This window comes from Amphimedon queenslandica, unplaced genomic scaffold (assembly GCF_000090795.2).
Source record: "Amphimedon queenslandica unplaced genomic scaffold, v1.1 AMPQUscaffold_13424, whole genome shotgun sequence".
NCBI classification, from domain to species: Eukaryota; Metazoa; Porifera; class Demospongiae; order Haplosclerida; family Niphatidae; genus Amphimedon; species Amphimedon queenslandica.
The window spans coordinates 27,957-53,242 of record NW_003546340.1 but is presented as its reverse complement, the minus strand read 5'-3'; the positions used below and the strand labels follow the sequence as shown (position 1 = coordinate 53,242).

General features: G+C 36.4%; 7 protein-coding genes and 2 long non-coding RNA genes across 12 annotated transcripts; 2 read left to right on the top strand and 7 right to left on the bottom strand.

Moving 5' to 3' along the window:
* Positions 1–249: 249 nt before the first annotated feature.
* LOC100633084 (thioredoxin-related transmembrane protein 1-like) lies at positions 250–10,767 on the bottom strand. Its single transcript, XM_011405414.2, has 8 exons — positions 10,581–10,767; positions 10,395–10,510; positions 10,284–10,329; positions 10,063–10,191; positions 9,808–9,853; positions 9,242–9,343; positions 430–699; positions 250–353 (listed from the first exon to the last, which is right to left on the bottom strand). The coding sequence occupies exons 1-8, from the start codon at positions 10,724–10,726 to the stop codon at positions 342–344; spliced, it is 867 nt and encodes a 288-aa protein (XP_011403716.1). The 5' UTR covers positions 10,727–10,767; the 3' UTR covers positions 250–341.
* Positions 10,768–10,775: 8 nt separating this feature from the next.
* LOC100632957 (galactosylgalactosylxylosylprotein 3-beta-glucuronosyltransferase 3-like) lies at positions 10,776–12,686 on the top strand. The gene is made up of 5 exons (XM_019996021.1): positions 10,776–10,888; positions 10,932–11,311; positions 11,478–11,787; positions 11,833–11,978; positions 12,502–12,686. Exons 1-5 carry the CDS (start codon positions 10,804–10,806, stop codon positions 12,598–12,600), a joined length of 1,020 nt encoding a protein of 339 aa, XP_019851580.1. The 5' UTR covers positions 10,776–10,803; the 3' UTR covers positions 12,601–12,686.
* On the bottom strand, positions 12,682–15,510 carry LOC100632831 (CLK4-associating serine/arginine rich protein-like). Of its 3 annotated transcripts, XM_019996016.1 has the most exons (17): positions 15,340–15,510; positions 15,183–15,274; positions 15,041–15,079; positions 14,936–14,995; positions 14,791–14,873; positions 14,659–14,740; positions 14,422–14,549; positions 14,332–14,369; positions 14,174–14,232; positions 14,052–14,130; positions 13,816–13,955; positions 13,480–13,752; positions 13,313–13,429; positions 13,207–13,264; positions 13,092–13,152; positions 12,956–13,014; positions 12,682–12,908 (listed from the first exon to the last, which is right to left on the bottom strand). In XM_019996016.1, exons 1-17 carry the CDS (start codon positions 15,436–15,438, stop codon positions 12,780–12,782), a joined length of 1,596 nt encoding a protein of 531 aa, XP_019851575.1. In that variant the 5' UTR covers positions 15,439–15,510; the 3' UTR covers positions 12,682–12,779. The 3 variants fall into 3 exon arrangements, with proteins under 3 accessions (XP_019851575.1, XP_019851576.1, XP_019851577.1); XM_019996017.1 differs by lacking the exon at positions 15,340–15,510 and having other exon boundaries at positions 15,179–15,268; XM_019996018.1 differs by lacking the exon at positions 15,340–15,510 and having other exon boundaries at positions 14,936–15,079; positions 15,179–15,268.
* A 39-nt stretch (positions 15,511–15,549) lies between these two features.
* On the bottom strand, positions 15,550–16,981 carry LOC100632704 (galactosylgalactosylxylosylprotein 3-beta-glucuronosyltransferase 3-like). Its single transcript, XM_019996024.1, has 5 exons — positions 16,810–16,981; positions 16,347–16,732; positions 15,907–16,051; positions 15,703–15,848; positions 15,550–15,655 (listed from the first exon to the last, which is right to left on the bottom strand). The coding sequence occupies exons 1-5, from the start codon at positions 16,946–16,948 to the stop codon at positions 15,572–15,574; spliced, it is 900 nt and encodes a 299-aa protein (XP_019851583.1). The 5' UTR covers positions 16,949–16,981; the 3' UTR covers positions 15,550–15,571.
* A 65-nt stretch (positions 16,982–17,046) lies between these two features.
* LOC100632577 (galactosylgalactosylxylosylprotein 3-beta-glucuronosyltransferase 2-like) lies at positions 17,047–19,379 on the bottom strand. 2 transcript variants are annotated; one of them, XM_019996022.1, is made up of 5 exons: positions 19,135–19,379; positions 18,681–19,084; positions 17,710–17,854; positions 17,514–17,659; positions 17,047–17,171 (listed from the first exon to the last, which is right to left on the bottom strand). In XM_019996022.1, the coding sequence occupies exons 1-5, from the start codon at positions 19,361–19,363 to the stop codon at positions 17,088–17,090; spliced, it is 1,008 nt and encodes a 335-aa protein (XP_019851581.1). In that variant the 5' UTR covers positions 19,364–19,379; the 3' UTR covers positions 17,047–17,087. The 2 variants fall into 2 exon arrangements, with proteins under 2 accessions (XP_019851581.1, XP_003386393.2); XM_003386345.3 differs by lacking the exon at positions 17,047–17,171 and adding an exon at positions 17,209–17,352.
* A 29-nt stretch (positions 19,380–19,408) lies between these two features.
* LOC100632450 (galactosylgalactosylxylosylprotein 3-beta-glucuronosyltransferase 2-like) lies at positions 19,409–21,402 on the bottom strand. The gene is made up of 5 exons (XM_003386344.3): positions 21,159–21,402; positions 20,586–21,097; positions 20,376–20,520; positions 19,726–19,868; positions 19,409–19,585 (listed from the first exon to the last, which is right to left on the bottom strand). The coding sequence occupies exons 1-5, from the start codon at positions 21,337–21,339 to the stop codon at positions 19,487–19,489; spliced, it is 1,080 nt and encodes a 359-aa protein (XP_003386392.2). The 5' UTR covers positions 21,340–21,402; the 3' UTR covers positions 19,409–19,486.
* A 71-nt stretch (positions 21,403–21,473) lies between these two features.
* On the bottom strand, positions 21,474–23,490 carry LOC100632325 (beta-1,3-N-acetylglucosaminyltransferase lunatic fringe-like). Its single transcript, XM_019996020.1, has 9 exons — positions 22,994–23,490; positions 22,808–22,937; positions 22,283–22,412; positions 22,206–22,232; positions 22,065–22,153; positions 21,949–22,022; positions 21,757–21,854; positions 21,597–21,703; positions 21,474–21,550 (listed from the first exon to the last, which is right to left on the bottom strand). The coding sequence occupies exons 1-9, from the start codon at positions 23,451–23,453 to the stop codon at positions 21,499–21,501; spliced, it is 1,167 nt and encodes a 388-aa protein (XP_019851579.1). The 5' UTR covers positions 23,454–23,490; the 3' UTR covers positions 21,474–21,498.
* Positions 23,491–24,255: 765 nt separating this feature from the next.
* Positions 24,256–24,709, top strand: LOC109581692 (uncharacterized). Its single transcript, XR_002184733.1, has 2 exons — positions 24,256–24,296; positions 24,382–24,709. It is a non-coding gene; the product is annotated as an uncharacterized LOC109581692 (long non-coding RNA).
* Positions 24,710–24,711: 2 nt separating this feature from the next.
* On the bottom strand, positions 24,712–25,048 carry LOC109581693 (uncharacterized). The gene is made up of 2 exons (XR_002184734.1): positions 25,011–25,048; positions 24,712–24,925 (listed from the first exon to the last, which is right to left on the bottom strand). It is a non-coding gene; the product is annotated as an uncharacterized LOC109581693 (long non-coding RNA).
* Between the last annotated feature and the right edge of the window lie 238 nt (positions 25,049–25,286).

Genomic DNA, 25,286 nt, shown 5'->3' with positions numbered 1-25,286 from the left:
TAAAATAACTGATTAACATTTATGTGACCAAGCGTACAGTGATTAGAGTTTTGCTGAGCGAGCAGGAGAGGGAGGGAGGGGAGTGAGAGGGACAGACACGTACATGTACATACGTGTACCAATTCTATTTATTATCAATGCTGACATCATGGCTTGTTCCACCTGTACAATAATATTCCATTGATTCTAAGAAGCGAACCCTTGCCTACAGTAGCAGCTGTGTACAGTGCAGCCATTATTATCCTTAGGCAAAGGCAACAACAACAGTTAGTTGGAAATACCATCAAAAATAAAATAATTATTATTATTACGATAGTTCAATTTTAAAAAGACAATGGCATCTAATCAGTTTCCTACAACAACAAACAATAGTTAAATATAAAAACAAATACATGTACGCGTACATACACACATGTTTCTTTTCCTTACCCTTTTGGCCTTGTTCCTTTTTCTAGGTTTATCACTTTTAGCTTTCTTTTCGTTCCCTTTCTCCTGGACAGTCTCCACTATTTCTTTCTCTTCCTCTGTTTCTTTTTCTTGAACTGCTTCTTTTTCTTGAACTGCTTCTTTCTCTTGAAGTGTTTCAATGGGAACCGGCTCTTTGCTTTCAGTCGGTTTCTTTTCTTCCTTCTGAGGCCTTGGACGTCTCTTGGGAGCTGACCGAGCACGTGATACAACTTCGCCTACCAAAACGCAAACCTACAGGAAAAATAAATAAATAATAGCAATGTACATGTATAACAATCAATTTTCTCTTCCTTACTACCTCTCACCTTCCTCTCTTTCTTTCTTTCATGCATTATAAATATGCAGGTACAAAGCTTCTCTCTTCCTCTGTCTCTCTCTCTCATCTCTGCTTCCTTCTCACTCAATTTCCTCCCTCTCCCTTTTACATACTACAAAAAGATATTTTGTCCCAAACTCTCATCCTCCCTTCTCCTCCTCCCCACACTTCGCCTCCCACTCTCCCGCTAGTGTCACATTTTAAATGATATTGCTGTGTTGCTGTTGTTGGTGTGTGTGTGTGTGTGTTCTTAGACTGGGCCAGTAGTAATTAAAACTCAAATTAATCGAGTCAGAGTCACTTTCATGTTTTGTGAAAATGTCATCAAAAGGATTCCGGTCATACTGTTACACACAGAGAGTACACCGAGGGGAGTACGACCGTGTGTCAACTCGTCTCAACAGACAACCACCCACTCAATCACAAGCTTGACAGATACATCAATTATAAAGTGTTCCACTACAAACAGTCGCAGACCATGTCTGACTCGCCACCCACAAGTACAATACAGAGACAGAGGTAGGTAGAGAGAGAGGGTAAGGTTCATGTACATGTACATACATGTAGTGTAGCAAATTAAGTGAGGCAGAGACGCTAACTGAATGTTAATAATGACTACCTCATTAATTAGGGTAAATAAGAGGAAGTATAGATGCAACTGGAGTATGACTCAGTGGTTCTGTGTATGGGAAAAAGAGAGAGGAAGAGGGGGCAGGATTTAGTAATAATAGACCAAGTTTATACATGAACACTACCAGACAGTGGGGCACACACAGAGAGACAGAGAGAGAGAGTACAAAATACAAAGTATATTCAAACTGTCCAATACCATAATGTGTTCTTATGATATCTTGCTGTGTCATTTGATATGCGTGCTAATACCAACTCTTATAATAACATTCATAGCATTCATAATAATAATAATACTACTACTCTGTCCAATGCAGTACATTATGCAGCAGGATGTAAAGCAAGGGTAAAAATTTACTAATGATGCAAGCAATTATTACTAAAGTGTGTATGCTAATGGATTCTAAAAATAGTAACAGGAGATGATACTACTGAAGTACATGTGCATATGTGTATGCATAATGTAATGCAATACATTAATAATGAAATACATCAGTTCCTACTAAAATACGTTATACTGACGTATAATATTACCAGGAACACACAGACAAACAAAGGGACGGAACTACACTCAAACTATTGAAGGAATTCCCTCATAGTAATATACATGCTATTAATGCATTATAAAGAGAAAAATACATGCACCGGGGAAACAACAGGAAGAAAATGAAAGGAAAGACACAGAAAAGAAAAAAACAGGAATACAGAGAAGGGAGAGGTTGAAGGAAAGGCAGAATGAAGGAAAGAGACAAAATTCAAATTAGAGGCAAACAGCCTTAGGGCAAAAACAAAACCACTAGCCTACTTATCTCCTACCCACTTACATACCCCCACACACACAAAATCCTTTCACTTACAGTAGTTCCCTTACCATCAAACACACCATCTCAAAGAGAACCACTTTACATGCTTAATAATACAAGCAGCTGCTAGGTGTATCATGTAATGTAAGCACACATGTACATTAAGTAGCTCATGTACATGTATATGTACAAGTATAGAGATTTGTGTATACATAATATAATAATAATAATAATAATAAAGCACTTATTGTTATTATTATTATTGCTTTTATGTGCAAAAGGTGAGCTAAAATGATGGAAAGGCTTCCCTTGGTTTGTAACTCTTAACCAACACAAAGAGAGAGGGAATATATTTAAAAGGATTCAATTGATTCATCCAAGCACAATGAGTTGACCTAATCACTGAACCAGCAAAAAGTACTCTCCCTAGCATTCCTTCTCTCTCTCTGCTTCCTCTCTTTAAACTATGTCCCCTTCCTTAGCAGCTACAACTCAGATAGCATTAACTTAAACAATGCAAGTGTCAAGACTCTTTGTTTCTCTATTATTCATATTACATCAACCCAGCATTCTCTCTCTTTTCCCAGGCTCTCTTTACTTCCTTTACTCAAACAGTCCCTTTTCTCCCTTTTCCTCTCCTCTTCCTACACTCTCTCGGTCTCTTCTGGTAGCTCTTGTTACAACAATTAAAGCCTCAAAGGCAGGAATCGCAACGATACAAATCCTTAATCAAAATAAAATTTGTAAAACCAAGACTACCCACGCATGCATACATGTACACATACAAGCTCATGCATGAAAGCATAAGAGCCATAAACATCACATGAAGCCTACACATAAACATGGTTAAATCATAAATACATTATACATATGCATCATATTATATGCTGCATAGGACTCTACTAATAGAGAGTAAGTGAGCTTTTGCACTATCTCATATAACACAGGGTGCCTCCTACTACCAAATGCTGCACATCAATTAGCAGTCTCAAACAACCACGAACCCTATGAATATCGTTATGAGGTATTTCAATAAAATACAACAGAGAGAGAGCAACCACACAAAAAGGAAATACACATTATGTGCATTAGAAGACTGTGTCACTGTGTGTGTGTGTGTGTGTCTGGTAATGATCGTTATGTCATATAAGAGTTACATGACCTGGTCTAAGTGCCTGTATACATGACAGTTTGAGTAAAGTGGGAGAGATGTATACAATGACAGTCTTAGACAGCATACAGGGTTACCCACAAACCTCATCCTCCCCCTCTTGTAAACACCACTTGAAACTATCTCATGTGTCCCTTTCAAACCATTAACAATATGTGAACTGGTGTCGGTGTGTATAATTCAATAGGGATAACGTGACTACCGGATGGCGCTCTGTTTGGACTAAAGAACTCGTGATCGGGTCAGTATCAAAGGAAGGACGAGGATTGAATGGCAGGGAGAGGTTTATGGTGTCACCTGCTTGAGAATAACAACTGTGGCCTGACTGACGCAACTGGACACACACAAACGCATGTAGACTCAGTCACAAACACATTAATGGGGTCACGTACACTTACTGGTTAATTGTTTTTTAGTAAAAAAATAAAATAGAGAAAGAGTCAGAGAGATAGGGCAGAAATGATTCATGATATACCAGATATGAAATGCGATCGCTTCGCTTGAGCGATTTGTTATGTTATCGGGTTTTGAAAATAACAGTTTTATCAAATGAGATACATGGTCTCAGTTACCTAGTGAACCCTCTGTCTCTGTCTCTCTCAGTTTCCTGAGGTTGCCATCCAATGCCTGTATCACTAGCAGTTGGATGTGATAATACCCCACCATTGATCAATGGCCCATTAAACGAGACTGTAAAAACAGTCTCAAATTTAGTATAAGATATGCCTTGTGTATACATAATAGCCCATACCTCCCTCCCTCCAGTAAAGATAACAATCTCTCATCATGTAGCAGCTGCATTTCTGCCCGTTTATATCATTAGACATAGATCAGGCTGAAGTATCTATGTTAGTATCGTTTCAATATTAATATCACTAGTCACTTCAGTAATCATTCAATATGTAATGGAAACACCAAAAAAGAAACCAATATTGTTATACCATCAACAACAATAATAACAATAATAATAATAGTTTAAAAAGAAAGACTAACGAAATAAAGATACAATACTTAAACTCAATATAGTTCTGCAAGTGTTTGTTTGCATATAAGTGTAGCATAACAAAATAATAATGATGATGATGATGTGTATAGTATCAACATTATCACTTATAACAAGCTAATGAGTCTGATACCTGATCATGTACACTCAACACTGAAGAAATACACAACTACACTAACATTGTGAGTGAAAAATAATTTTAAAAGATATAAAAAACAGACAAACTAAATAGAACATACGCGGACTATCTTAAACAGTTTAAAAGACACCCACACATTCATAAGCTAATAAAATAACTAAAGTGCTGTCATTTTATGAGTTGTCATGCCAACCTCATGTACAACTACAGAGGAGAGGTAGTAAGCCCTACAAATGACCAATAGAAAGAAATGAACTGGAATGCAACATGTCAAAACATTGGCCTTTGAAGGAGCTTTGGAGAAAGGATGAGAGAGAAAGGGAGTTAACTAGCCTAAAGGCATATACAACTACATGTATGTGTGTGTAGGAGCCTTATTGGGGCTTATTAGTATAATAATGATAATAATGTCACTAATAATAATAATAAGAATAATGGTAAGATTGAATACACGTATATCAAGCTACCAAACCTTTATCGCTTTAATGTATTAAATGTTAGAGTTTGGTGACCTGATGACAGATTAAATTTTTCAATAATAATAATAATAATAATAATGATGATGATGATAATAATCACAACACCATTGAATGGATGTAATACGAGTCTCCTACCGGTAATACATACTAATTCAAATGCATAGACACACATACACACACACACTCAGACTGGGGATCAATAACAGTGGAATAACAGCTGCTACTGATGAGGTAAACATCATGACATTCACGCTCAAAAATGAGTTTATGTAAAGGTCAGACTCAGAGACAGTAGGAGGAAGAACAAGATTTGCTACCCAATAGTCAGGGAACAACAATACACCTATTTATTATAATGCTGTACAGAATATTTGAGCTGATTCCTATTGCAAAAATTCGAATTTTAAACTTTCTAATACATAATGATACCCTTATATTAGAAAGCTTCAGTCCATTTCAATAAAGACTAAGTGATCCTACAGTAGATGAACTGTATACATCACAGCACTAGCTTGAGGGCATATTTCATTTTATTGAAGAGCAAGAGGAGGAGGAGGAGGAGAGATAGAGGAGCAAAGAGAAGCAGACAGATTGAGTGGAGTAAATTCATAAGAGCGCATTTTAATGGTCTCTGTTGTTCCCTACAGTGGTTCAACACGCTACACAAAGATACGATACTACATGTATATACTTCATAAAGCGCGTGCAAGATTGTAAACTATAGGCTCAAACTCCAGATGTTCGGTACTAATTCAAATCCATTGAGCAAACAACACTCTCAGTTAGTGCTAGTAGTACGATATCTCAATTACACGCTCCGGTAACTTGACAAGAGTCCTACAACCACACAACATGCGGGCAGTGGATCCAAATATCAATTTACTCTAAATGGGCAGCTGACTCAAAGTGATGTGACTACTTCTCACGTTATCACGTGTACAGATACACTTGAGTCAATAATGTATAGTGCTTCTCCATACTTAGTGTAACGAGGATTGAGGAGATGGGGGTAAGACTATAGAGGTGAGAGTGAGCGATTGTATTATTATAATAATAATAAGTTATAGGTACATGTTGAAATAGCAGCAGCTGCATGTCATAATGTCAACAAATGGACAATTAGTAATATGAGTCATGTTCACTGTAATTACTAATAATAATAGTAATGATAATAATAATAATAATAATAAGTTTTTTGAAACCCTGATACATGTACATGGTACAAGAGTGCATTTTGTCAAAAATGACTAGGAGAGAATTCTGCATTTTTATAATTTCATTTGATACATATACATGTTCTTTTGTTGTTTTTCAAGTTTGAGCTGATTCCGATCAAAATTGGATTTTTTTTACAAATTTTAAAAGTTGCTCCAAAATCGAGCCAAAGTCCCTGTACTATAGTACAGGGTAATTGGCCAAATTTCATCAGAAATGGCTACGAGAGAATTTTGAATTTTTATAATTTTTTCTGATACATATACATGTTCTTATGTTGCATTTCAAGTTTGAGCTAATTCCGATCAAGATTGGAGTTTTTATGAATTTTAAAAGTTTATCCCAAAAGGCATACATACAGTGTTTGTCGGCTCATAAAGTGTGCTGCTTCGCTCACTTAGCCGGAAAGTGACACACAAGCAATACAAGTACGCATACAATACATACGTACATGTATACATACATACATAAATGAAGATGTACGTGTACACACACGTACACAGTTACCATGCAGCCATTGACATGTTACTTGACGTCCTTAAAAGCTCATGCAAACTTAACTCAATTTCACCTCCTCCTCCTCCCAATTATTAGATCGGAATTCACCAATTATGAGAAGCAGACACCACGTCTTACACTTACAATGCAATTAATTATAAAAAATAAATAAGTAATAATAATAATAATAATAACAATAATAATAACGATAGCAAATTAATTATAAAAAGTTATATACCAGATGGGCTTGCCTCTGGGCAGAAGTTGAGGTTAGCACTATCAAAAAAGAAAGCTTTGAGACCAAAAGATTAGAGAAGCTGGAAAATGGCTTCCAATACATGCACATCCACCACATGACCTAACAGTAGAGCAATGGACTACACCATACTGTAAATAGAATCATTAAAACTTGAGGGCTAAAACAGCAACAAAGAGGCTAATCTAATATGCAGATTATAAGAAACCTGTAATGAAGCTCATTGCATATAACATCAAAAAAAGAGATAGCAGAAATTATCGAGCTTGTAATTTTAGTGATAAGCTCTTGATGCCTGCACTAGGTAGATGTGCTGTGAATATGTTAATGTACAATTGTAAGTGTATGCTAATTATGCTTAATGTATGATGGGGAGAGTCATCAAAATTACACACACAAGTGAATACATACAATGTAGACGTATCATATTCATAAAAAGAAGCTATTAGTATTTTCAGGGGAAAGAACTCATGAAATAGCCACACAATTTAATGTACCCATTCAATACTAAACTACATGTACATGTATGCAGTCATTAAGGAATAAAGTGACTCTACAATAACATAAGACTACCATCGTAAGACCTCCCTCTCCCTCCATTCCCCCTCCGATGTCTCCCTTCCTCTCCCTCCCTCCCCCCCCCATATAAGTGGGTAGGCTCCCCTACTTCTTTTAATGTTAATTGGTTATTCCACACTAAAGAGAGAGGCAATTATTTACATCAAAGATTGTGGCCAGGCAACAAACACAGTTACTCATGGAATGCTACAGGAAGTGATGCTATCAGTCATGACCATTAATACTACTGGGCCACTATACAGGACACTAATGTAATGTGGTAGCAATACTGAATGAGTTTATACACAAGTGAATGCTTACTATGTCAATATTGAAGCATATTATGAAAACTTATCAATGCAGTCTATATAGACTATACAATTTACATGTACTGTGGGTCTGGAGGGTGTATTTAAAATACTGAAGTAATGAAACACGAGACGATGATTAATTAATTAGCTGTAAAGCTAGAATGATTACTATTATAACCAAGAATATTAGGTGAGCAAAGACATGTAAATAATAATAAATACCAATAATAATACTAGCAATAATATACTGCTGCTACTAATGATGATGATGATGATGAATGATACAATATCAATATCACACTTAGAGTGGGTTACATAAAGTGATGTAACTCGCTGAGTATTTATAAAATAAATTAGCAAAAATTGTTTATTATTCTCCACCAAATGAGTCATAGCAGTGAAGCGTGTGGCCGACTACATTTGGAGAACCACTAATTAATAATAATTAATAACAAACAGACCGAATCTCCATCTCTCTCTCTCTTCTGTTCCTTCTCTACTCTGTATTTCTCTAATTTCATTTCCCCCTCTGTCTCTCCCCACAGTAATTAAATAAGGTACATATGCAGACAGTCATTGATAGACAATACTTTCAAAGAGAAGTGGGGACTGTACCTTTTACAATTGGCGTCTGCCATCAATTTCCTTAACTACGTGTACATGTACATGTACATGCATATTGATCTCGAAACAGAAAGTATAAAGTAGCCATTAAGGATAGACAGTAGACAAATGAACAATCAGAGACATTGTGAAATTAAAATTATACTTTTATTAAGAGTGTACTGTAGGTGAGACTTCTAACAAGTATATATGTGTATGTGTGTGTGTGTGTGTGTAAGGGCTAATGGTTGATTAGTACAGCTGGTTCTAATGGGGCTATTAGTCTCTAATGGATTGAACTTTATAGACCTATTTTACACAAGAGGAGTTCCACTAATAAATGACAGCTGGGACTCAGAGAAGAGCCATAAGAGTGAGTACTATGTCAGAGCCCATTATACAGGAGACTGGTTGCACTGAATATACAAATACAAGGTTGGGTTGATGTAGAAGCTACAGAGTGAGGTACCTACACAAACATTTCATCAATACTTGCACAAAAATAAACATTCCCAAGACATAGAGTCCAGTCCGTGATGACTTAAGAGTAGTAGATACAGTCAATTAACTCAGGGAAGTCACTTAAAAGAAGTTGAAGAATGTGGAACTGTACTTTCATTATAAAAACCAGTACAAATGTAAATGTAATACATCTATTACTTATATTGTGTAAAAACTTGACGTAATATCGAATTCAACACAAAAGCAGCTACCCATTCATATTTTATCTGGACACACACGCACCACTTGTTACGCACATGTATACATGTACACGTACATGTACTACTCACCAGGCCGATCAATAGTCCGATAACCACGGTACCAGTAGCCATTATCCCAAAGATGCCCCAGGTGGAGAGGTTGTACTCCTTTCGCAGGTACTCCTCGAGTTTCTGTTTCAAGAGAAAAAATAATAAAAAATAAATTAATTTAATAATCATGATAAACATAATCTAATATACGACGCGCAGCTACAACTCTATCAATCAAATTATTGTAAAAATAATTATAATAAAATTAATTAATAATAGAGAAGACTATCAAACGCCACATGCATTATATATACATAATAAGAACTGACTCTAAGATCAAAGGGACCATGCATCCTCTACACACATGGACACGGTAATTGGCTGATAAATGAATAAATTCCGGGAATAATAATGGAAACAACTCGTAGAGTCATAAATGACATCATGCATAATCATGATAATAAAATTCATCAGTGAAACGGCTTTGTGATGGGTAGGGCCCAGTATAGTAGGGTATGTGGATAAAATCATAAAAAATAAAAAACAGGAAATAGTGGATACTTGAGTCATACCCACAAACTAAAATAAACACATTATGTATTGACCTGTGCTTCCTGAGCCAGCTGGAACATTACGCCCAGTCCATACATACTGGATAAAAAATAAGAAAAATATCATCATCATCATCATCATTATTATTATTATTATTATAAAAAAACAGCAGTAACAACAACAATAAAACAAAAAACGAAAACAATACCAAAACAAATTATTATTATTATTATTACTATTATTATCATCATCATTATTATTACTATTATCATCATTATCAGTACTAGTGTATGCTGGTAGCCACTAACTGTAGAGATGTTGGGCTCTTGTACCAAGGTATTGGATCAACGTTTAAATAATTGTTCTTTTCAATGAAATCCTGCAAGGAAGTCGGATTCCTTTCATCGGAATACAACCTAACATCACCATCTTTTATACTAGGAAGAAAGGAAGAGAGAGATGGGAACATCCCATTCAGTGTTTATTTATATATACATGTACAATTAAGTAATTTTCCCAGAACACTCACTGGAATATAGTTGGCAGCTGCTCAATCATAAACTGACCACCAAGTACTACAATAATAATAATAATAACGATGATAATAATAATAATAATCGATTGTTTAATTAATCTTCACTTGGTTCGTTTGTTATGTCTACTTTGGCAACCTTTACGTCAAAATCGTTGACCCAATCGGCAAAGTCTTCCCAGACTGGAGAAAACTGCGTGCAATATGGACACCATGGAGCATAACTAATTAAATACATCAATAATTAATTATTATCATTCTACATTAACTACATTAATTATTTTTAATGCTTACAATTCCACCATCCATTCTCCAGTGAGCATATCCCTCCAGTTATCAGTAGTGATGGTCACTACTTCTGCTCCAATCACTCTCTCTTTCCCTCCATTAACGGCTACTAACAAAGACAAACCTAGAAATATATAAGTCAAAGGCGCCATTTTTAAAATGTATGACACGTGGGCAATAAGACCACGCCTACCTAAAAGGTGTGGTTTGTTTTAGCCCCGCCCATAACATGAGGATTCACGTTGGTACTTTTGTGATTTGTGTTCTCTGTTTGTTGCTCTTCAATGCCTTAGCTCTCAACCTCCTCTCACCAGGTGAGGCAGATGCATGTGATAATCACGTGACATATCCCCATAGGATCCTATGATTGTACAACACAATGCTCCGACACACAAAATCAATTAAAAGAATCCATTAACAGGTTAAAACAAGAAATATTGACACTCAAACAAAAGTGTTCCACTAATGAAAGCACATCGTCGCTCCATGATAGTCACTCTCCTTCCCTCGTCCCTCATATCCCAGTTATACACATGATCACACCCACTTACTCTTGCTGGACTCAGAAGGCGGACCTTACGAGACTCTCTCAGACTCTCATGCACATTAAGAACCTTCACTGGATAGTCGTAGAAGACTCGGACAATAAGACCGGACTTGTTGCTAGATTCTTAAAGAAATGCAACCTGAAATATACTCACCTCAACGTAAGAACGAAAAAAGAATTACAAAGAAATGTAAGTCATTTAAGAATTGTTATTGGAATTGATCCAAAATTTCTACATAGCATAAGGGCATTATGCCAGAAAATTTACTAAAAATATTGAGGATGTTTTTTCGAAAAAAGCATGGACTATTTGAAAGCTTAAAGAATGATCTTAAGTCTCTTTTCTTTTGTTATAGAGTAAGGAACCAGTGTGGAGAAAGAGCAGAGGAGTTGAACAAAGAAACCTGGGACTGAACTGGCTGCGTAGAAACCACATGACAATGCCAGGCAAGGGAAAAGGAGACGTCGTGTATTTTGGTGACGATGATAACACGTACGATATTGAACTATTTGATGAGATTAGAGCTACCAGGAAGCTCTCAGTCTGGCCGGTCGGTATCTGTGGGGGACTGAGGTGGGAAGGGCCTGTCTGTGACGATAAAGGGACCGTGGTCGATTGGCATAGGTCGTGGGCTAAATTGAGACCATTTCCTATTGATTTTGCTGGTAAAATGGAGAGAGAGAGAGTTTCATGGTATACTCTGTTTTTAGGTTTTGCTATTAAGTTAGATGTTGTATTGCAGTTCAGTACAGCTGAGATAAACCCTGATTCAAGGATTGGCTGGCTTGAAAGTGACTTTCTGTCACAAATGGTTCAACCTTCTGATGCTGAAGGTCGTGCCAGCAACTGCAAGAAGGTATTATTTTTGCCCAAATACCATGGGCTATAATAATACAGGGTATTTCGTCAAAAATTACAAGGAAAAAAAATTCTTCACTTTTATAATTTTTCCTGACACATATACATGTACTTACGTTGTATTTCAAGTTTGAGCTGATTCTGATCAAAATTATATTTTTTATGAATTTTTAAAAGTTGCTCCAAAATTGGGCAAAAGTCCCTGTACTATAGTACAGGGTCGTCGGCCAAATTTTGCCAAAAATCACTTGATGAGAATTTTTCATTTTTAGAATTTTTTCTGATACATATACATGTACTTATGTTGTATTTCAAGTTTGAGCTGATTCCGATCAAGTTTGGATTTTTTACGAATTTTAAAGTTACTCAAAAATTGGGTCACAGTCCCTGTACTATTTAGAACAGTGCATTTTTTTAATGGCTAGGAAATTGAGAGAATTTTCCTTTGTTTTGATTTAGCAGTACCAAGCCACACACAACTGTTGGCCTGTTATTTACTGGTACAATGTTTTGTTGTTTAGGTCCTTGTTTGGCATACAAGGACAGAGAAACCAAAGACAAAAGACGAAGAGAGACTGATTGCTCAAGGACAGCCATCAGATCCTCTCATCGAAACATGAAATTGCTTTCAGAAAATTATCAATGTATTTTTGTGAATAATAAAAGAATTTTACCAATAACGATACGAACCTTTTCATGACTTCAATTTGCTAGTTCAAACCTCTTTTATAATTATATGCCTTGCGCAGGTACAAGAATATTTAAAGTAATTAATAATTATAATAATAATATAAAATATTTAGTGTCTGTGATATCGGTCACGAGGGCTCGGTGAACGAGAGTATCGACTTGACCTGTCATAAAAATCGTCATAGCCAGCACGACGTCTTAGCTTTAGCGTCTCTTGCTTCATCTTCTCCTCTCTCTCCTGCAAACACTCACTCACATGGTAACTGTGAAATGCTTTCCACTCACGATTCTCTCAACTTCTTTAACTTCCGCCTTGTACTTCTCCACTTTCTTGTCCTCCTTGACTGGAGGAGAGAAGAAATTAAAAAGAAAAGGAGCAAGAGAGGGAGAATTACGTTGGGACGGTTACAAAACAGCTTACATGTCTTTGAAAGTTGGGACTGCATTTTCTTCTTCAATCTTTCTTGTGGAGTTAGTTTTGTCTGAGTTATATAAAGACAATAAATAAGTGGCCAGTTACTAATAATGAAAAGCACCTTTTCTTGCTGCTGCTTCTGTTGCAATGAAGGAAGAGACTTCTTCTTAGGCTGTGGCCTTTAAGAGTTGAAAATGACAAGCTTCAATTAAAACAGTAAGACTAACTTTTTTGCCTCTAATTTGCTCTTTGTCAATGCAGACACGCGCTCTATTGACCTGCTCCTAGAGCGACGCCATCTTGAATGATCCCGACCACTACTACTGTGCGATGATCTCCTCTCTCTAACGAAATAACAAATAATATAAATAATAATAAAAGAATTAATAATGACTTGTCTCTATCTCCAGCATGATGGTGTGAGGAGGAAGAGTGGTACGAGCGTTTCTTTCTACGAGGAGATGATGAATCACTCCTACTACTAGTACTACTGCTGCTGCTACTGCTGCTTCTACGTCTTTTCTTACGAGAGGAAGAGGAAAATGGAAGGCATGGTTTGGTCACGTGATCAAGAGTTGACGAGGAGGCGGGGAGAGAAGGGACGTCACTACCAAACTCTGTAATGAACTGAGGTTTACTGTCAAGAGATACTGAGCCAGAAGACGAACTAAAATTGTTTAAAAAATACATGTATACTGCATATTGAAATTGCAATGATTTCCATTTGTACCTTGTGTTGGATTCTTCATCATCGTCTCTCTGTTTCTTTGGATTATAAATGTCTTTTGGTACAAAAAGTGGCGGGCTGGGCATTCGCGTTCTCAGTGACATCTCCTTGAACAACCTCCTCTCTTTCCTAGCCTTCTTACCCTGTAACACATTAGTAATCACTATAACAAGGACTCACTCAAATATTTTACTATTAGTCATTAATGAAGCCTCTTCAATTTAAATGAATATACTTACAGTTAAATTAGACTTCTCAAGTTCTGCCATCTTGGCTTGCTTTCTCTCCATCAGTAGGTTCTTCTCTGACCTTACAGATCTAAAAACAAAAATAAATAATTTTACAATTATTATTATATTACCGAGAGAAATATCCCTGAGAAACTTTATAGTCCAATGCAAGCACATTTAATTTATCAATCTAGAAAAAGAATGGATCCAGTTTGTAAAATTTTACCAGCTTTCCAATAAAATTATATCACATAACATTACAAAATCGATGCTCTATATTTAAGTTTACTTGTCCAGAGGAAAAGGTATCAATATCGAAATCCATTTCTTAAAAAATGAAACAAAATAAAAATAGCATAAGAATCATTGATATTGTTACCATCTTCAGTCTCATCATTGCTGTCTTTATCATCATCTTCTATCATCCTCTTCTTCTTATTAGCATCAGAAGCCATTTGCTGTTGACTGTCATAGTCATACGATATAGCACTCTTGTTCTTTGACTGTCTGATAAATACAGTGAGAGAGAAAGAGAGAGAGAGAGAGGGGGGGGGAGAGAGAGAGAGAGAGAAAGAACAAAGTTGCACTTGTATGTATTTGGAGGATATTATTTTACTTTTTGTTTCCTTTTTTGGCTCGTTTTACGTCAGAATATAACTCGTCTACATCAATCTTTGACAATACTTCAGACTCAGGGACTAAGATAAAAAACCCACAAGTACAACACAATGATAATTACTACGATTACCATTATTAAATTCATTGATTATTACTGAACGATATCTCTCATAATTAATCTTTGTCTCCTCGTATTTTTCTTCTCCGCTCAACCTAATTCAAAATGATTATAAAAATAAGATGTAAATGTATAATAATTAATAATGATCGATTACTCAATTTCTGGTAGTTTGCTATAATCAGGTATAATGTCCATGTGAATGCGGACATCGTATCTATAAAAGAACAGCCTCTTAATTCAAAATGGCCGACAAACTTACCTTGATATTAAATTATCTTCATCTCCTTGCCACGGTATCCTATAGTTATAATAATGTGGTGGGTGTGGTCGTGTAGGTGTGGTCAGTTTATATTGTATTTATGCAGTCTCCATTGATAGCGGTACTATACTAACTTACTGACATTGTTGATGAGTATCTCTCTCCACCTGTTGGGTCTATATGTAAACGACATTTGCTGCCGATTATCCGAAGGTAAGAGGTGGGGTCTGCTTTCTATGAGTATACGGAAATAAACGGAATTCAACTTCAGTACACGGAAACGAGCCCCTTTTTCTTACTAGCTTATCATAATGCTCCCTGCGTCTTTCTGCCCGCCTCTGAAAGTCGACCATGACCTCTCGTATCTTTTTCTCTTGTTTCCTCGCCTCGTGCCACATTGTGACTAATTCCTTCGCTGCTGCTCGGTTTCTACATGCACTCCAGCGGAGCCCCTCCCTTCTTAATAATTATTATAGTTTTAAAAACAATTTTACCGCCGTTTGGCGCCAGTGCTTAAAAATAATAACACAGTTATTTTTTAGTTTCTATTGAAGTTGGAACCTTTCCTTCATTGTGCACTCTTGGTTTCCTAGTTTGTGTATGCCATACGTATACCTTCATACAACAAGAAATGTGGAGTCATTTATATCAACGATATGTACCTTAGTACAATTATCAGCTTTTGCCTCAAGTTCCTCCACAGTTGTTAAATTGGAGAGAAACTCTGGTTCTAAGTAACCAACTTCCCCAAATGGATCAAATCTGGCATTATTATTAGTGAGAATTATATCTAAATTGACTGCAAATCCTATCATGAAGTCAAGAGTCAAGGGAGAGTACTATATAAGACTCTATCGGACACTTACCTGCCATATCAATGGGAAATTTGCGGCCAGGAGACCAGGCAACATGCCACGATATAACTTTGCCATTCTCACAAATCGGTCCTTCTGCTTTGAGGCCACCAGCAAAACCAACCGGCCATATTGATACTTTATTTGTATACCTCATCTATTAAATAAGGAGATAGAAGCAGTCCAAGGTTGTTTTCACATTCTATATAGCAGCAATACTAGTGTTAGCAGCAAACATAGATATAACATTATTCCCTAGGGCAGTGGAATTTTAAGGAGTACGGAAGGAATAGCATAATCAATTAGCTTGTGTACTCTGCAATCTAAATTAGATCAACTCATTTCTGCAGCCTTAGTGTCTAGACTGGACTAAATGCTCAAGTTCAATTTCACTTTGAGACTTGAGTGAGCCTATACTTCATGCAGCTTACAGCTGAACCATGCATCTATACCTCTTCAAATAGCTGAATGTCATAAGTATTGTCATCATCTCCAAAATATACTACGCCCGTCACGTCTCCTGGTTTATAAGTCTCTCTTAACCAGTCCAGTGCTACATTTCGCTGCCTAGCTCCTCTATTTTTTGTTCTGTTATGGCTCCCTTTAGGAGGCAGTGACTTTGCAGGAGTTGTATGATTCAACTGAGAGCTCTTGACTCGACAGCGCTTAAGAAACCTTGTTACCAGAGGGGTCTTTGAATCTGAGTCCTCTACAATGATCCAGTGAAGGTTTCTAACGTGCATTAGTGTCTGACAGAGACGAGTGAGGTCTGCCTTTTGTGCAAGCCGTGCATATGTAGGTGTAATCATGAATACAGTTGGAAGAGATAAATTTAAATCTGTGTTTAATAATTGGAGTGAATGTATGCATGCAACTCTTCATGCAAACTGATCATAAACAAGACTACAACCTTACCAGTCATATTCCAGACACATGGAGCATCCTTTTCATTAGCATACAGCTTTTGTGAACTAAGTGAGCACCATTCAAAATATAAAACACAAATGATTGAGGAGTAAAGAAGGACTAACGGCACTTTCACCATTCCATCCATGATTCAACCCACAGATAAACGGATGTAATAATATTCATTGAAGAGCAATATAACATTAATAGATCAAATAATAATAATAATAATAATAATAATAATAATAATAATGAATAAAATAATAATAATAATGTTAAGTGTGCATTCATTTTTTGACTTCAATGGTGGTAGGCAGTCTCTTCTCGTTGACTAAATAAGCACGGGCTGTCTGAGTGTGCCAAACATACACCTACAAATTAATTATTTATTGTTGTACGTCAAATATTTATTAAAATGTATAACGATAGAATTGCATAAAATTAATAGTGAGTAATAAGATCTTAAAATCATTTTTTAGTTTCGATTAAAGTCGGTATCTTATCTTCATAGCGTAAACTTGGTCTACCTGTTTGTGTATGCCACACATAAACCTGGCAACAACAACAATCATATAAAAACAATAAACTATTACAATAAGTAATCAACTATTAATACTTAAAACAAAAGCTCTGAAGAACAAAAACTAAAAGCTACTGCATGCAAATTTATCATATAGTCCTGCATTATTGACACATGGTGTCAGCTAGCTTACTTTAGTGCAGTCATCGGCTTTAGCTTCAAGTTCAGGTACAGTAGTTATGGCTGAGAGAAATTCTGGCTCTAAATGACCCCCTGGACCAAAAGGATTGAGCCTGGCTTTACTGTTAGTAAGAATGATGTCCAAATTAACAGCAAACGCTGTGAATAATACAGTTGTTATAAGCAGAATATTATACGTGCACATGTACCTGCCATATCGACGGGGAATTTGCGACCAGGAGACCAACCAACGTGCCATTTTTTAACTCTGCCATTCTCACAGATTGGTCCTTCTGCTTTGAGACCACCGGCTAAACCAACCGGCCATATTGATACTTTATTTGTATACCTCATCTAGTATTATATAACACAAGATTAACTGTTAGGTTCACTCAGGATTTCCCACAAAGCATGAGCTTCATGAGCTGACAAGCACTACAGTGTTATAGTATAGGGAGTTTGGAGAAACTTAAAAAATTCATAAAAATTCCAATTTTGATCGGAACCAGCTCAAACTTGAAATAGAACACAAATACATGTATATGTATCAGAAAAAATCATAAAAATGAAGAATTCTCTCCTAGCCATTTTTGACGAAATTTGGCCAATGACCCTGTACTATAGTACAGGGATTTTTGTCCAATTTTTGAGTAACTTTTAAAATTCATAAATAATCTAATTTTAATTGAAACTAGCTAAAACTTGAAATACAACATAAATACATGTATATGTATCAGAAAAAAATTATAAGAATGCGAAATTCTCTCCTAGCCATTTTTGACGAAATTTGGCCAACGACCCTGTACTATAGTACAGGGATTTTTGTCCAATTTTTGAGTAACTTTAAAAATTCATAAAAAATCCAATTTTAATCAAAATCAACTCAAACTTGAAATACAACCTAAGTACATATATATGTATCAGAAAAAATTATAAAAATGCAAGATTCTCTCCTAGCCATTTTGATGAAATTTAGCCAATGAGGGACTTTGGCCCAATTATTTTTGACCAGTTTGACAACAAATAGCTGCACATACACCATGCCAAAATCCTGTGGGAAACCTTGGGTTCGTTTAAAAAATAGCTTGTAATTTTTTTTAGTACAAATAGCTTCAAAAAAATTCCTGATACTTCTATAAATTTTTTTGAGCTAATTGGATATTTTGAAGTTGCAATCTACCTCTTCAAACAGCTGAATGTCATAAGTATTGTCATCATCTCCAAAGTACACTACACCTGTCACGTCTCCTGGTTTATAATTCTCTCTTAGCCAGTCCAGGCCTACGTTCCTCTGCTCTGCTCCTCTGTTCTTGTGTCCTTTAGCACTCACTTTTGGCGGCTGTAGCTTTGACGAGGTTTTACGATTCAACTGAGAGCTCTTGACTCGACAGCGCTTTAGAAACCTTGTTACCAGAGGGGTCTCTGAATCTGAGTCCTCTATAATGATCCAGTGAAGGTTTCTAACGTGCATCAGTGTCTGACAGAGACGAGTGAGGTCTGCCTTTTGTGTCGCTCTTGCATATGTAGGTGTAATCATGAATATAGTTGGAAGAGTTGAATTAAATGGATCAGTTGCAGGAGAAACTATTTAAAAAATTATGTTAAAATCAACGCCACATAGTATGTATACATACCAGAATCACTACTGTCTTCAGTCGCTCCCGAGGTTGCTGCTGGGATTGTGTCGTGTGTATTAAATTGGAAATCTTGGGCGGTAGTGAAGCTATTGTCGGGGCTCCCCAGAAAACATTCTTTGCTACACAAACTTTCACAAGTGTGCAGCCACCATCCTAGACAAAAGGTGAACATACTAAAAGAGAAAAGAAAGAAGACCCATTTTATTTTTCCTTCAGTCATCTCCATCCATTAAAGAGGCGGACCAATGAACTCTCTAGCCACGCCCACTTATTAATTTATTCATAAATAGTTGTTATATCATCACAAGGAGGTTAAAAAAAGAGAAAAGAAAAATAATTTTAAAATGCCCTATACTTCAATCCCTGGATTCGAAGGGTGGCCCATTTTGTTGAGCTGCTCCTCGTAAAACATTTGTGGCTTTTCTGTTCTGGTGTGCCACACAAGAACCTGCACAAAAAAACACAATAACTTCAAGCAAGGGAACACTTCATAAAGTTACACTAAATAACATGCAAATATTTAGCAAGTGTAACATAAACTGTAATACTATAGTCACCATAATAGTTATGATAATTGTATTTCCTTACCGACTGACAGCTGTTGGCTTTTGGCTCTAGATCATAAAACTCAATTAGTTGTTCTAGGAAGTCGTTCTCTATGTAACCTGGTTTACTGGTTGTTAGTATTAGGGCCTTTGTGTTGAGTATGATGTCAATGTTAACGGCAAAACCTAAGGACAATACAAAGCAGCTGCATCATAAACAGGTCTGTCTATTCAGTAACTCATTTTCACTTTTATGATTTATTTATAGAACTACCGAATTTCCCTATCATAATAACGTGATTTCAACACAGAGGAATGGTGTAATTGGGGGAAGCATAAGCTGAGTAGAAAGGCTTCAATGTCACATTTTAGGCTTCATTTAAGTACTGTTTTAAATATCATATTACTGCAAAGATTGTGTGCTAACATAATAGCAGGATGGCCCACTCTATTTCATTGCTTTTATTATTATTATCAAAAAACTGGCCAGGTGCTGCGGTGAATTATTATAAGTAAAAGTAGGCATAGTAAACAAAACCACATCCACTTAAAATACACATAATTATTATTACAAGACGTGATACATATAGACTTGGCAAACAATGCTAGCATAGTACACATTGCATACAAAGAAAGAAGAAAAGAAACAATAGAAACCGAAGGGGGAGAAATATAAACAGTACATGTCCATACCTGCAAAGTCGATTTGAAACTTTCTGTCCCTGGCCCAATAGGCATACCACTGCTTCACAGAGTCGCCTACACAGATTGGTCCTTCAAATTTTAGACCACCTGCTAGGCCTACTGGCCACACAGAGACCATTTTCGTCGGACGCATCTTAAAAGAAAGAGGATGAAGGTGGGTAAAATCATGTGTAAAATATCGCTAATTTTAATTTTCACCTCATCAAAAACTCTAAGATCGTAAGTGTTGTCATCGTCGGCGAAATAGACCACGCCTTTCACTTCTCCGTGACGATACTGCCTCCTAAGCCACTTGAGTGCCGTGTTCCGCTGCTCTATGCCTCTGGGTTTCTTAACTTGGGGTTTCTTATCCGTAGTGTTAACAATATTAAGAAGGCTTTGAGAAGTTCTAAAATTCAAGTGTGTGCTATTAACTGGACAGTGTGAAAGTAGGTTCGTCACTAAAGGGGTTTTCTGTTCCGAGTCTTCAACGACAATCCACCTAAGGTTTGATATGTGACTCAGGGTCTGACATAACTGAGTGAGATCGGCTTTCTGCGTCCAGCGCTTGTATGTTGGAGTGATGGCAAATATCAATGGTTGCTTCAATATGTATTCCGCTCTGTTGGTCAGTGCCTCTCTTAGATTCTGCTCCAATTCCTTCACACGCTGTATGTTGTGTGATAATTCCAACTCCCTTTCAACTAGTTTAGATTGACAGCTTTTGAGTTCTTGGAGAGGTTTAAAAAGAGACAATAATATTTTTTAGACCAAATAACGCCCTCTCCTTACCTGATGCCTTTCTTTTGAGCTCCTCCATGTCGTTCTTGTGATAATGCATAATGTACTGAACTGGTTCCTTTACGATTGGCCTCTGGTCAATATTCTGCCTCACTAGAAAAAGAACTACAATGGCTACCGACAGTGCAAAAATTATAGTCAAGATTGACTTGTATTTGCTATAAAAAGCCATCAAAATCTGTTTCCATTCCAGCAGCAATCACTGAGACATGTTGCTAATGAAGAATTGAAATTTTAAATCCCCTCCTTCTTCAATTATTAATTTAATAAGTAGCCACACCTTGTTTTCATTTTTTAAATTAATAATTTTCATTAAAAAATTATTATTTATTTATTTACAAATAGTTGCTTGAGGATAGAGATGGCAATGAAGTGACCTAAACCTACAGCACAAACTGTGACATGAAATTATTTTTAAAACTTGTTTACCGTGAAGGGTCTTCATCAAATGAAAACGCAGCATTAGGAACTTCAATAGCATTATCAACAATACCACCATATTTACACATTTGACCACATCCATAGGGAATGGCAATCTGTAGCATATGAATAGAAAAGAGAACATAAAATGTCATCGATTGATTAATACCTGATCTTTTAATGTATTTGCATTCACAGCTTTTGCCAAATTCATTCCATGATGATGAAACAGCAGTGTCCTTGATAATTTCCCTCCTCCAAGCAATTCTATATGGCATTATTATAATACCAGATACTTAGATTATGTACAATTATACTGATGTGCATGGTTTATGTATATTCCATCATAATTATAACTTACCAACAGCACATCCAATAGTTAAGTCATCTGGTTCCAATAATTGTCTACAAGTATCACCTAGGTTATGTCCTCCTCTAAACTCACATAAACCATTACTTTTGGTAATCAAGACTTACACAATCCATGGCTTAATTTTATCCAGTATTGTTCTTGAAAGGCAATAAAAGCCTCCTGATGCAAAATGATAATGCTTTCTAGTGCTATTCTGCATGAAGTATGTGTTAAAACTAATGTACACAGAGATTGATGTTACTTACATTAATCAGTGTTTGCTTTTCAGATACCTGCATTTATTAGAGCTTGTCTATAGGATTTATATAGCTTTATTACTAACTTTGTGTGGCTTTTCCCAAGGAGTCCCAGGTCTTCCTATGTAAGACAGCTCGTCCTTTGGAAACTTGGCAATCAGTTTAATAAGATTCTCCATTATTAGATAAATATCATCATCAAGATAACAAAACCAACTAGAGAAAAGTTAAAATGTCATAACAATTATGCCATCCTTGTTTAAACACAAACTATCAGCTAGGCCCTTTTTTGTATCAGAAAAAATTGATAAAAATGCAGAATTCTCTTCTAGTCATTTTGACAAAGTTTGGCCAATGACCCTGTCCTATGAAATTGTAAAAAATCCAATTTTGATTGGAATCAGTTCAAACTTAAAACACAACATAAGTACATGCATATGTATCAGAAAAAAATTATAAAAATGGAAATTTTTGTAGTCATTTTATCAAACTGTTTTCACCTTTGGGTTGTTACTATATGCATTTCCTACTTTTTAAAACTACTTGACAATTGTTTTTTTATTATTTTAATGTAAGAAATGTAATCTAAAATGTACTACAATTCCTCTCACTCGTATTGAATATTCTGTGGTTTATACATCAGAGTCAGTGCTTCACCGGTTCTACAGCACAAATACCACCTACTTGGTATTGGCCATAACAAACTCTCGCCACAGAGTGATGAAACAACGTAGTGTATACCTAAATTGCAAAAATAATCAAATTAATCAATTAAAAACCACCGACCCTACACAAACCTAATTGCTTGCTCCTTTCCTGATACTCCTCATCTTCAGCATCAGTCACTAAGAACACGTTGCTACCATTCACTTTGTTAAGCCAAGTATCGTACAAATACGGCAATCGTTTCTGATGAAACTTTTTTGTAGTTCTGATGGCAATCATTATATTATTGCCAGCGGATTCAAAATCCGATAACTTTCTGGAAGGTCGCTGCATTTTCTCTAAAATAGCCTCCTCGCCTAATAACCAGTATTCATTCTGAAATAAAGTACTTGGATTCTGGTGGGGATTTGTTTGACTTCCTGTTTCAGGAAGAAAGTATGATCTCTTAGGTTGATGACTTCTGTGCTCAATTTCTAACTGGTTCACGATAGAGTTTGGCAGCTGTCTGAGTTTATTAACAACTCCAATGACGAGCAAAAACAAAAAAACAATCGCTAGAATAAGCTTTCGCCTTGCACCAAACACAATCATTATCAACTCTATGAATGGGCGGTGCTCAATGGGCTGCAATTAAACCATAGATGTATAGGTTATACACCGAGGTCGAGGTTTCTATGGGATTTATTTACCGAGGGACGCAGTCCCGAGGTAAATAAACCCATAGCAACCGAGACCGAGGTGTATAACAGACTTCTACCATGCCAAATCTGTAGCTAAGAAACTGCCCATGATTAGCAAGGCTTTATAAAAGCACAAGGCCTCTTTACTTCTTTGTATCTTCTTAAAAGAAACGGGAAAATCTCTTCTTCACTCGCGCCATGTGTGTACAGTAAAACACGCCCAGAACACGCCTTTCCAATTCCACTCCACCCATTAAGAAGTTTATCACATGGCCCAATGCTTTTGAGGCTCTATTTCTTTCTTTTAGATGTTCTTTGCTGCTTTCTCTGCTAAAAATGATTACTCCAGACGCCATAGCTATGCTTCGAGGTAAATAATGGACCTTTTGCACTTAAGCGATTCTAATTAACGCGCACCCAAGGTGGTGGTAAAATGGCGGATTTTTGGAGGAAAGACAGGCTGAACAATCTTCTCTTTTATCCAGCCATTCTAGCTGTAGGAGCCACTTTGAGCTGTCCTTTTGTTTCAGTATACTCTATTTATCTCTTCTGTAAGCTCTTTGGTTGCTGTTTTGGCTTTTATAGCATTTTATCATAGGAATATTCTCATCCATTGGCAATTCCCGTTTTTCTAAATTTTGCTTTCAGGAGCCAAGGCGCTTGCCCCTCCATTGCCATGAAGACAGAAGTGTATTCAGCTGAGTCCTATGACTAGTGTCTATCATCAGAGTTAGTCTCAGTCCATCAGAACCAGGTACGGTGGAATAACTCACTCAGTTGTCATGTTGCAGCTGGAGTGTGGATGATTATGACTATCTTTTCACTTCTTAAAACTATAGGTTGGCTCTTTTATAGATAGTTGAGGCATGCAAGAGCTCATTCTTTATCTGTACATTCACTGGTTGTATTGTATGAGCACCTCATGTCATATTAATACCCCGTGTCGCTATCCAATACTTGCAGAGAGGAATCGTCACATTCAGGACTCGTTCATGGCTCTAAACCATTTGTATCCTCTCCCAACAGTTTTACTTATTATTTAAATTATAAAAAACATTATGGGTGTTGTTGCTAAAACTATTATTGTTGTTATCACTAGGTCACTACATTGCATTTGTATAGACGACTATTTATGCATTTACTCATACTTTTATGATATTAACAGTATATACACAATAATTAGAAACTATTTTAACGATAACAAAGATAGTTATTGTAATTGACATCAATTTTTATCATAAATAAAATATTAAAATCATGTAACGATGGAAGTGTTTTACTTCATACTGGATGTTACTATTAAGAGCTAGTTACATGATGCTGAGCTATTCCAGCACACTTATGTTTCTTGGAATGCTTCTTACATGTGATTAAAGACCAATCCTATGGTTTTAAGAAGTGAAAAGATGGTCATAATCATCCACACTCCAGCTGCAACATGACAACTGAGTGAGTTATTCCACCGTACCTGGTTCTGATGGACTGAGACTAACTCTGATGATAGACACTAGTCATAGGACTCAGCTGAATACACTTCTGTCTTCATGGCAATGGAGGGGCAAGCGCCTTGGCTCCTGAAAGCAAAATTTAGAAAAACGGGAATTGCCAATGGATGAGAATATTCCTATGATAAAATGCTATAAAAGCCAAAACAGCAACCAAAGAGCTTACAGAAGAGATAAATAGAGTATACTGAAACAAAAGGACAGCTCAAAGTGGCTCCTACAGCTAGAATGGCTGGATA

Excerpts from the sequence above, each read along its gene's own strand:
- LOC100633084 (XM_011405414.2), bottom strand. The coding sequence starts at position 10,726 with ATGGCGCCTTTGACTTATATATTTCTAGGTTTGTCTTTGTTAGTAGCC. Across the intron at positions 10,192-10,283 it reads CAGCTGCCAACTATATTCCA|TATAAAAGATGGTGATGTTA; the intron begins GTGAGTGTTCTG and ends CTTTCTTCCTAG. Across the intron at positions 9,854-10,062 it reads AAGAGCCCAACATCTCTACA|TATGTATGGACTGGGCGTAA; the intron begins GTTAGTGGCTAC and ends TTTTTTATCCAG.
- LOC100632957 (XM_019996021.1), top strand. The coding sequence starts at position 10,804 with ATGAGGATTCACGTTGGTACTTTTGTGATTTGTGTTCTCTGTTTGTTG. Across the intron at positions 10,889-10,931 it reads TCTCAACCTCCTCTCACCAG|GATCCTATGATTGTACAACA; the intron begins GTGAGGCAGATG and ends ATATCCCCATAG. Across the intron at positions 11,312-11,477 it reads AAAAAGAATTACAAAGAAAT|AGTAAGGAACCAGTGTGGAG; the intron begins GTAAGTCATTTA and ends CTTTTGTTATAG.
- LOC100632831 (XM_019996016.1), bottom strand. The coding sequence starts at position 15,438 with ATGTGGCACGAGGCGAGGAAACAAGAGAAAAAGATACGAGAGGTCATG. Across the intron at positions 14,996-15,040 it reads GAAGATAATTTAATATCAAG|ATACGATGTCCGCATTCACA; the intron begins GTAAGTTTGTCG and ends GTTCTTTTATAG. Across the intron at positions 12,909-12,955 it reads TTAAAGAAGTTGAGAGAATC|GAGAGAGAGGAGAAGATGAA; the intron begins GTGAGTGGAAAG and ends GAGTGTTTGCAG.
- LOC100632704 (XM_019996024.1), bottom strand. The coding sequence starts at position 16,948 with ATGGATGGAATGGTGAAAGTGCCGTTAGTCCTTCTTTACTCCTCAATC. Across the intron at positions 16,733-16,809 it reads ATGTGTCTGGAATATGACTG|ATTTAAATTTATCTCTTCCA; the intron begins GTAAGGTTGTAG and ends TATTAAACACAG. Across the intron at positions 16,052-16,346 it reads ACATTCAGCTATTTGAAGAG|ATGAGGTATACAAATAAAGT; the intron begins GTATAGATGCAT and ends CTTATTTAATAG.
- LOC100632577 (XM_019996022.1), bottom strand. The coding sequence starts at position 19,363 with ATGGAGATGACTGAAGGAAAAATAAAATGGGTCTTCTTTCTTTTCTCT. Across the intron at positions 19,085-19,134 it reads TGAAGACAGTAGTGATTCTG|TTTCTCCTGCAACTGATCCA; the intron begins GTATGTATACAT and ends TTTTTTAAATAG. Across the intron at positions 17,855-18,680 it reads ACATTCAGCTGTTTGAAGAG|ATGAGGTATACAAATAAAGT; the intron begins GTAGATTGCAAC and ends ATATAATACTAG.
- LOC100632450 (XM_003386344.3), bottom strand. The coding sequence starts at position 21,339 with ATGGCTTTTTATAGCAAATACAAGTCAATCTTGACTATAATTTTTGCA. Across the intron at positions 20,521-20,585 it reads ATCTTAGAGTTTTTGATGAG|ATGCGTCCGACGAAAATGGT; the intron begins GTGAAAATTAAA and ends CTTTCTTTTAAG. Across the intron at positions 19,586-19,725 it reads AAGCCAACAGCTGTCAGTCG|GTTCTTGTGTGGCACACCAG; the intron begins GTAAGGAAATAC and ends TTTTTTGTGCAG.
- LOC100632325 (XM_019996020.1), bottom strand. The coding sequence starts at position 23,453 with ATGATTGTGTTTGGTGCAAGGCGAAAGCTTATTCTAGCGATTGTTTTT. Across the intron at positions 22,938-22,993 it reads GGAAAGGAGCAAGCAATTAG|GTATACACTACGTTGTTTCA; the intron begins GTTTGTGTAGGG and ends TTTGCAATTTAG. Across the intron at positions 21,704-21,756 it reads CAAATACATTAAAAGATCAG|ATTGCCATTCCCTATGGATG; the intron begins GTATTAATCAAT and ends CATATGCTACAG.